The sequence below is a fragment of the Amborella trichopoda genome, chromosome 12 (assembly GCF_054954075.1).
Source record: "Amborella trichopoda isolate Santa Cruz 75 chromosome 12, AtrichopodaSantaCruz75HAP2 v2.0, whole genome shotgun sequence".
Lineage (NCBI taxonomy): Eukaryota > Viridiplantae > Streptophyta > Magnoliopsida > Amborellales > Amborellaceae > Amborella > Amborella trichopoda.
In genome coordinates this window covers 36926338-36937057 of record NC_142347.1, presented here as the reverse complement: position 1 = coordinate 36937057, position 10720 = coordinate 36926338, and the positions used below count along the sequence as shown (strand labels likewise).

Genomic DNA, 10720 nt, shown 5'->3' with positions numbered 1-10720 from the left:
TTATGCTAAAGATGAAGTCATGGATGACAAAATATGATATCTATAAAATTAATGTCAAATATAATGTAAAACTAGGGAATTGACATCTACTTGCAATATATACAAAAAAAAAAAAAAAAAAAAAACTTATATATCTGCCAAAGACCGGCACTCATTGGAATACGGAATAAAGACCCACGTGTGTTCAACTAGATGGACTTGAAAGATGGTCGGGGATGACTCTATTAAAAAGTAAAATAATAGGAAAATAGTTTGACAGGGTGCTTCATAATAAGTAAAGTTTTTCCTCAAAACCCACTTTACTTAGATGATTTATTTCACCCTAAAAATAAGTGTTTAGGGATTTGCAAGATTTAGTAATGAAATTGATTTAAGAGCCATTATAGGAATTTTTAACGGCCAAAATGCTTTCTAAACGAGGATTCAACGTGAGGCTTTAATTTGTTTCGATAAAGCCTAAGATTTATAAAAACTGCAAACAACATATAAGACAAAGGATTGAGGCAATTGTCGTTGGCGCTCCTGAACTGTAACAGAGATATAGTGGTAACAGTTCCGCGAGTAATAAGGAGAGAGAGAGGCAGATGATGGCAACTGTGTCACGATTAATGGAGAGAGAGATGATGGTAGCAGCATCACGAGTAATGGAGAGAAAGAGAGATGGTGGTGGTGGTGGTGGTGATGGTCATGAAGGGACATTTTGGTTTGAATATCAGCTGACCTACCCCAAAAAGTAAAAAGAAAGGCATTTTATCATGAATCATGACCCAGCAAAAATTAGTGGATGTGAGATGTCTAAGGGATTCATGCGTCTAAACTACACACAAGTCACTATATGTAACATCTATTAAAAGACAATTTGCATTCTTTTAGTGTTTGTTTTTGGGTAGGTCATAACTTTGTTTACAAGAGGAACAAAGACTGTTGCAACCCTTGACCTCATATAAACCTATTGGGACACGACTAGATTAAATATCATGCTTTAAAAATAACTTAGTTTGGGAGTTTTAACAAAAATAGCCATGGTTTCAATAGAAATCCTTGCTTACTAATTGAATGCATTAAATGACAAAAAAAGAAAGGCCTCCTAACTAACAAACGGAAATTGAAAAATAATATATTTGGCAAACTCTTTTCATCATCTAAATCTTATCTCGATGATTTTTTGAGTCAGCTATCAAGATAAGATGTGGTAAAGTTTTACGTTAGCTGCCGTCTTAACGCAATCCATCTCCTTTCCCCTAAGATGGGTCAAGGGAAAAGACTAGATTAGCAAACTCATTTATTATATTAAAATGGAATGGATATTTGTAATGAGGTGTTTCTTCCCTTTCCATGAGGCCATTCAAAGCCTAAGAAACAAGCCCAACTTTGTATATGTGTGTGGGTGAAGCAAAGTTTAATTCATTTGGCAATGTAGATGGGTGAGACATGGTTAGGCATGCTTTTACTTCATAACTAAAAGGATGGTTTGGAAAGGTGTATTTTTTCATTTTCAGGAAAGCAGTCTTGTAGAGTGGGGCATGCCTATTCTTTATTCACAGAAATTAGTTTGGATATTTCACAAACCAGGGTACATGTATTTAAGACTTTATTTCCTTCTACTTTTCTTTTGATTTTTAGAAATTTTTAAAATTTTTATTTGGAGTTGCAAGAGCTCAAGAGAAAGACATTAGATAGGACTTACTTTTTATTTTGTTATTGTTATTTTATTTTATTGTAATTTTTTTTTTCTATGCATCTTTTCCATTCTGGAGTATTTCTACTGAGTAAGGCACACATGTTAGAAAAGAGCTTAGATAAAGAAGATACAACCTCAAAAAAAGATTCTATATGCATAACTACGATCACATGCAATTTAGAAACCAACTCTATTTTCTTTGATTTTTGGGTGGGTTTGCTAGCTTTGTAGGTGGGCAACTTGTAGGTAAAGCCTTGACTTTACACAAACTAAGTGCCCCCACCATTACATTGTCTTTTGTCCCCATATCCTAACTCTTAAAATCACCCAACCAAACAACCAAACCATCTCCAACAAATAACAAAACCTCCTACTAAAAGAAGGGTGAGATTGGCATAAAGTGCTCACCTTATACCATATAGAAGTAAGGAGCATTTTTAAATTTTATCAGAAAATGTGCTTTTGGTATTGGAAATCTTACGATGGTTTGAAAATTCATGTTAACCTCAATTATAAAATTTAAATTTTTAAAAATAGTGTAGATCGAGCAGATCTATAAATACTTGAACATTTTCAATATAGACGATCCAAATAACATTTCACGAGATGCACCACTTTTGAGTAATTATCCTATAGGACCGTCCCCCACCCATGTGTGTAAGACCCCAAATGATCACTATTAAAATTGGCACGGATCTTTAAAAAAGTTATCATATGGGTGTGGGACTTGACTTTTCTATAGATCCGTGCCAAATTTAATGGTGATCCTTTAAGGTGCTACGCACATGAGTGGGGGAGGGTCCTATAGGATCATTTCTCTCTCTCTCTCTCTCTCTCTCTCTCTCTCTCTCTCTCTTTCTCTATATATATATATATATATATATATATATATATATATATATATATATATATATATATATATATATATATATATATATTTATATTTATATATACATATATATGGGATATTCTAAACTTCACAACCCTTCAAATTACAAAGGTTCAAGATAAAAAGAGTTGTGAATGGTGGATTTACTAATTTTGTTACATATTTTATTAAAAAAATTACTTTTGTGGGGCAACTTTGTAAATATTAATACAAGAATAAAGGGTATTTTTGTCATCTCTATAAGGGGTAGAATTGAAATTTTAACTAAAAGACAATGTCACTTTACAAATAAAGTTTCAGGACACCGACTTCCAAAATACCATTGTACTTGTGAAAATTTCAAATTTGTCATTACTTAATGGTAAATTTACCAATTTAAATAATTTTTTAATAAAAAAATAATAATTGTTTTGATAAATACACCCATCACAACCCCTTCTAACTTGAACCTTTGTATTTTGAGGGGTTGTTAACTCTAGACAAATATATATATATATATATATATATATATATCATCAGTTGTAAAGATTTTCACCTTCTGAACTTTATTTGCTACCGAACTTTTGAGGTTCACTTTAGTTCTATAATATAAAGTTGCAACCTTCTATAAAATTTATCCTTAAAAAAAGAAATAGGTTAATTAGGATTCCATTAAAATTAAACTACTTTTTTATTGGATGATCTATTTGTGGCAATAAATAAAACAATGGATTTTATACAATGAGACCATTTGATACAAAGAAGTCACAATTATTTATAACCATCCGAGATAAAATCTGATAGCTTGGTGTGTCACAAAAATCAAGAAATATTTTTTTAAAAGTTTGAACTTAGTCAATAGAATATAAATACAGCCCCACAATTTCACATTCCATAGTGAAGATTGATTATGAGCATCTTGCAACAAATGTAAAAAAAAAAAATATTTTTTTATAAGACAATAGGGAAGAGAGAAAATAGAGATAGTAACCCATTCCCCCATACACCATGATTGGAAGAGAGACAATAATAATTCACCTGATTTTAGAACATGATTTGAAATGCATACATTTTCCGATTATTAGTTTTTCTTTCTCTTTCAAGTAAAGGAGCTTTTAGAGTGACAAGTGTCTAATTGTGAAGTGTGAATTCCACAAAAAGAACATGCGTAATTCTCTCTCCTTCTCTAAATAGATACACTCTACAAGTGTCTAATTGTGATGTTAAAATTCCACTAAAAGAATATGCATAATTCTCCCTCGCTCTCTCTCTAGAATATGCATAATTCTCTCTCTCTCTCTCTCTAAATAGATGCACTTCATTTGATCACTCACTTCCAAAGAATCATTAGCAGTTATTTGTTCACTCTCTCTCTCTCTCTCTTTCTATCTCCTTCAAAGTTGAAACTTGTAACCGCCTAACTTTCTTGAACGAATTCGTTGTTTAACTCCTCTACTCCACGTGTCCTGCTAATTTCACACGTGAAAGAAGATGGCCCATGGATGACTCATGAGAGTCGCAACTTCACAGGGAGAGCCTAATTTATACGATTGACCATTTTGCCCGTCGAAAGGTTTGCCCACTATCCTACGAGGCAGGGTGTGGTTCGGAGTAAGTTTTGACTTGTTTTGGTCAGCCGGTTTGGTTGACCGACTAATCCGAAGCACTTCTTCCGTGTGGTTCTCCCCAAATTACTCGACGAATTTTTCATAATATCAGTTCTACCATTTTGACTACAGCTTTTGTTTGTTCGTACTTCGTACAATTAGTATGGATGCCGAGATTGAAAATTCGGATTTCGCCGACCGAAACTTTGACACTGTCTCCGAAACTTTGGTCATCCGAGAAACCAAGTCATTCAACTGTCGGTAAAAATTGGATAAATTTGTGGTCAAATTTGGAATTATCACTCTTACTTAGGAGATTTTAAGCATTTTGCCCAAACTATATTTTAATTTCAAAATTTATATTCTTAGTGCAAGTGAATTTGAGCAAAACGAAAATTTCCGAAAAATGAAAAGTTGGGTTTTTTCTGCCAATTTTTCAGTAAGCAGAGGTGGTTCAATATTCAGTGAAATTTTTCCGAAAATTTGAAATCTTTGGGGCGAAGTTACTTAAGGAGTGTGGTTGTTGTAAGTTAGTGGGGAAGATGGGGCGTTTTGTTCACTAGTCGACCGACTTCTACGCGGTTTGGTTTGCTCATCCGATACGCTCTCTCTCTCTCTCTCTCTCTCTCTCTAAAGTAAAGTGCATATCTTTCTCTCTGTAAAGGTACAACGTTCAAACTGAGGTGGATTTATATCCACGATTTTGTAGTTAATTGGAGGGTGCGCAACTTTCTAGATAATTTGTGCTCTTTTTTCTGTGTCCTCACCATTGTACTAACGTCAAGTTAAGGTCTTTACTTACTTGGAGACTTCCGCTATCTATATTCTAGATGAACCTCTTTCTCTCTCTCTCTAAAATGTTGTAAACGTAGAAAGTACGAACGAGAGGGATCTGCTTAACTCTCTCTCGCTAACAATATGACGTCCTTTTTTTTTTTTACTCAGTATTTTTGGGCCGGCTTGGCCCTAACACGGCTAGGCCCGGAGTTTGTCAATGGGGTAACCGGCTTGGCCAGGCTAGAATCAGGCCCGTTACCACCCGAACAATTTATTGCTGTTTGTTTGGGAGTGAGAAAGGAACCAAAAACCTTTTCATAAAGCTCGACAATACTATTGTCAAAATCCCAAACCACTCCCTTTTGCTTTAAAGACTTCAAAAACAAATTTAACCTCAATGAACATTAGCTAAGGCAAGGATCTCTCCATGCTGACTTCAATAGCCATGTTACTGACCAAGGGTGTCACCTCCACTCTCTTTGTACTCTCTTCAAAGCTAAGTGACCACAACAACAATTTAATCCAAAGGATGTTAGTAAAAGGTTTGGGGTTTCTATGTGTCCGCCAGTTCACGGTGTTTGTCAAAATTTGATTTTTAATTCAGAATTTTAGGGATTCATGATCTGAGGTTAAGATGATCATGAAAACGAAAAAGGTCAAAGATTCTAATATTTAAAATATGATTTTTTTAAGAAAAAATCTAAAGTATTTATAGCGCCGTGGGTCTTTTACAACGTCCATCTCTACGATGGACGATAATGGTGAGTCGGGTTTCTACGGGTCCCACTTAAATCTATCTTAAAATTGGATGCATCACTCTCTCTCTCCTCTCTCTCAAACATTTAATTGGGTTAACAAGTAGAGCACATATGGCACGATGGAACCAGTGCTAGAAGAGTAGTTGACCAGTGTATACATGAGGCCCCAAGTCTTCGTGGCTCGTGGGTCCTACTCTACTTCTCTCGTTCTCTCGCTAAAACACACACTCTCTCTCTCTCTACTTAAACAAAACAAATACCTAAACAGTCGATATAAACAACCCACATCCATATCCACCGCCACATTCCACGCTCCACCGCATCCTCATGTCATCATTAGCTAAGCACCGGCGCCCACTTTTAGAGAGAGAAAGAAAACAGCCCACGAGGACGCCTTTAGAGAGAGAAACATCCCACGGGGCCAACTAGAAGAACAAACAACTCCCCTAGTGTGACAGTGAGAAACCCCAAACAAGGACGTCACGAGAGAGAAAGAGTAAAAAAAACCCAGTTGTTTCTAGAGAGTGAAAGAGCCAACCCCCGTGCTTGTGAGTTGAACCGGCTAAGCTGCCCAAGTTTGACGCTTCTCTCCTTCCACCACCGCCCCCACGCGCCACGCAACTTCCCCACCATCCTCCATAAATACTTCCCCTTCACTCCCTTCCTTCTCACTTCTCATCAAACTTCTCCACTCTCTCCACTCTCAACACAAATCCTCTCTCTCTCTCTCTAAAACTTCTCTCTTTCTTCACTCTGCTGAGTGCTTGACTTCCTAAAATCTAATTTTCGTCTCTCTTATCTTCATCAATGGCACTCGAGACCCTGAATTCTGCAATCACCTTCCCCTATCCTCCCCACACGCAGGCCGCCTCGACGTCGGACTCGGACCCAGAAGCACCCAGGTCGGAGCCATGGCTCAAGAGGAAGCGCACCAAGCGAACCCACCACAGATCAGAGGAAGAGTACTTGGCCCTCTGTTTAGTCATGCTGGCTCGAGGCGGGCACGCTTTTCCTGAACCCACATCGAACCAGAGCGAACCGAGTCTGGCTTACAAGTGTGGCGTCTGCGATAAAGCCTTCTCCTCTTATCAAGCCTTGGGCGGCCACAAAGCGAGCCATCGGAAGCTCATGGGTGCGACTGCCGACCCCACTTCTGCGGGCTCGAGCCAGAGGACCAGTGGGGCAAACAAGGTGCATCAGTGCTCTGTTTGTAATAAGATGTTCGCTTCGGGTCAGGCTCTTGGTGGTCACAAGAGGTGCCATTGGGATGGTGGGGTTTCGGGCTCGACCGACGGCGGTTCTTCTTCGATCACAGGAGGGATTAGAGAGAGAGAAACCGGGCTTTTCGATCTCAATTTGCCTGCTCAACCTGAGAGTTGGGCCGATTTCAGGACTTACTATAAAGGGCATAATGGCGACGAGGAGGTGGAGAGCCCCTTGGCTGTGAAGCCCAGGTTGTTTTATTAGGGTTTTTTTTGGGTGAGAGAGAAAGTTGGGGGTCTTGAGTTTCTCTCTCTAGAGAGAAGGGGGGTGCATTTTACATGGACATTTCAGTTACTGTTACTTTTGGCTTCTCTTTGGATGAGAGAGAAAGTTCAGGCTTTGGTTCTTGCTTTTCTCTCTGTCAGTAGTTCTAGACAGAAGGGGGGCATGGTACATGGGTTTACACTTTACTATTCAATTCATTGGGGTCAATGTTTATCTCTCTACAGTGGCCATGGGTTTGATTGCCCTTTCTATTCTTTGTGTACAGAACCATCAATTCTTTGTGAATGGTAGTACTGGTTCTTTGATTTCACTCTGTTGTGTGTTTCTCTCTTATTTTTTTCTTCAATTTCATATTGTTGTCTCTTTGATCTTCTCTTCTATCATGGAATTGATTGATTGTTGTTGTTTTTTATTTTTAAAATTTATTTGTATGCTATTTTGTGAACTGCACGTAGGTTGTTGCAGAAGAGTGAATTACTGAGCCACTGGCGAAGTTCAATGGTTTTTTTTTTTTTTTTTTGCTAAAATTAAGTGGATAAAAAATCGGCGAGGGTTCGGTAGGGTAGAGAGAGAAAGGAGGATTTAATGGTTATTTTTTTAGAGAGAGAAGGGAAGGTGGGTTTGATGGTTATCTTTAAATTTTGAATAGAGTCGTGTAAGCAAGAGAGTTTACTTAGAAACAGCAACAAAGTCGGCCCCAATTTTGTTGCCACGCTGCACAAACAGGCAACTGGCTCTTGGCCAGCTCGGACACCGACTCTCTCCCCCCTCTCTCTCTCTCTCTCTCTCTCTCTCTCTCTCTATAAAGTTTCTCTCGATGTCATATTATGATGCCTATATATGCGCCTTGATTTGCAAATATAGTCATGGTGCTCACACACTACTACTCTTTTGACTATGACCCTTGTTGCAAAACATGCACTGTCTCTCCCTAAGCGTAAGTGTCTCTCAATCTCTTATGGCACATGGTTTTGTATTTCCCACTTTCTCTGTCTATGCCCTTCATCTTCTTACCCACAAATCATGCACACATTCACGCCCGCTCCGTTTGCCACATGCCGACATTCAATCCCAGTATCAGTTCTCAATTATTAAATTATAAAATTGTAAATAGTAATTATTTTTAACTATTAGATGTGAAATCTAAAAAATTGAAACATATTACAATATTTAAAATTTTTTATTTTTGAACTTTGTGCCAATTAATAATACATTCTCACCCGCCCATTTCAGCAATCGATAATAACTTTGATTTTCCTGTATTAAAGATAAATAATTATACGTTTCTTTAAAAGTTAGAATTGTCAATAAATAAATAAAAAAAGCACACCACTATCCAAATAATAAAGAAAGCATTCGTTCTCGTTTAATTAGTAATTAGTCACTTTCACGTGTTAAGGTGCCAGCCTATTAGAAACCTTTGGGAATCACGTGTGAGCACCTTGAAAGAATCCAAAACACTTTGAAAGAGTCACCCTTGTTGGCACAGGCCGGCTTTCCACCAACAATAACTTTCCCATCCTTCTAAAATAGTGGCAATAGTGCTGCTTGAAAATTTCGTAAAAATCATCAACTAAAAATAAAAATGTAAGTAGAGTTACCAATAATTACCATATTATTTAGAGAAGAAAACCTTACAATGACTTGAAAATCTATTTTCATCCCAAGCATAAAATTCAAAATTTAATTGATTTTTTTCTTTTTCTTTATGTCCATACATCTCGAGGTCAAGATGATCAATTAATAAGCTCTCCAATGCCGCAACACTCTCATTTGTAGGACTTTTGAGGTGCACCTTACTTCAATAGTATAAAGGCGCACCTTATATAAACTTTTTTGTTAGTATAAAGTAACCAAATTATCTAAAGGAAAAGGTTTGCATAAAGTCACACCATTGAAGTAAGATAAATAAAGCATTTTAACAAGCGGAAAATTGATTTTTTGGGACATAAATAATACTCTCGTACACTGGTTTTCAAATGAGAAAACTACCACCTATGGTTGGGGCTGTCCATTCTACAGTGTTGATCGAAGCCCAAAAAATCATGAGCAGGATTTCTAGAAAGGAAAATTGTTTCATGTGGGCCAGATGGCATTTCTATATATGCAATTTAGAAAGTGTAAAGTATCCATCTTAAAGATAGATGCAAGTAGGTGTTTCATCTCAAAACAATGGAAATTAACGGTTTAAATGTTTTCTTACTTGAATTATTATTTATAGTTTTTAAAATTTATTTATTTTTTTATATCCATGATCTCCATGTTAGAGATTACTTGTCTTTAAAAATTAAGTTTTAAAATCAATCTCAAAAATAGATTTATTAAAAGTCCCGCATTTCTACATATGCGGGCTTGGCCGCATAGAAATTGGATCCTTCTAGAAATGATCCACAACGTGTCTAGATTCTCCTTGTGAAAAATTTGATTTGGTACTCGTAAAACTAGAGGTTTAACTGTTGCACACAATCTTAAAACGGCAAAAGATATTATACTTCTGCCGCAGGAGTATAATGTTTGTTACTCCGTAGGCTAAAATCTCACCTAGAATCAATTATAGGACCCCTGGGGATTATAACCACTTCAACATGCAGATTAACCTCAATAAAAAGAACTCTTGATTGCACTCTCAATATACTTGAAAAAACATAATGTCATGAGATTGAATAATGACCATATACGATTTTAAGACAGTAAAGTGTTAAAAAACTCAAATTCAAAGCTTTTTATTTTGAGAATAATCAACTAGTGATTCTTAAGTGGTTCCAAAATTTCCGATTGAAATAATCCTTCCCACTAGGCCTTCTCACCAAGGAAGTAGAAGTAAACCATGCTCCCAAAATAAACATAGAATATGCGCTAACAAAAAAAAACCGATTTAGATCCCCATGGTCAATCCATGCACAAATGGACGATGCACAGTTGGAGCCAGTGACGAAAGAATCAATGGACTTTAGGGCTTCTGTCCACACTGTAGAAATCGAAGAGAGTCTCCTTTTTCCATGTTATCATTATGGTTGTCAAGTTTGATATCGAAAATATTATTGTTAATGTCAGCTTTTAAAACAAGAGTCACACAGTTTTATAAAGACGATTTTATGCTATAAAATTATTTACCATTTTTGCAATGAGGTCATAATCACTCTTAACCATTAAATATCACATTGGATATTTTTGGATATGTTATGAAATTCAAGATTTTTGTTTTGACATATAATCTAATCAATTATACACCACCATCCAATTTAGCATCTAGTGGACGAGAATGACTGTCACCTCCTTATACTAAAAATAAAAAGAAACCATTTCATGTGACCCCTGATCTCAACTATCCTATTTGAGTAAATAGTTGGGATTACTTAAGTATTAATGTCACAACTGGGCTCATGAGCGTCATTTTGATTTGATGGCTCAATTTTTATTCTATAAATCACTATGTAGGGAAATTTGGTGCATGCATACATCTTACAAGCACACATGATAAAAATAAAAATAAATAAATTTTATTGGACAAAATTACTAGAATACCCTTAAAACTTTTGAG

At 36.4% G+C, this 10720-nt stretch overlaps 1 protein-coding gene across 1 annotated transcript; it reads left to right on the top strand.

Moving 5' to 3' along the window:
• The first annotated feature begins 6338 nt into the window (after nt 1–6338).
• Nucleotides 6339–7489, top strand: LOC18421827 (zinc finger protein AZF3). Its single transcript, XM_006826644.4, has one exon. It carries the CDS (start codon nt 6499–6501, stop codon nt 7156–7158), a length of 660 nt encoding a protein of 219 aa, XP_006826707.1. The 5' UTR covers nt 6339–6498; the 3' UTR covers nt 7159–7489.
• The last annotated feature ends 3231 nt before the right edge of the window (nt 7490–10720 follow it).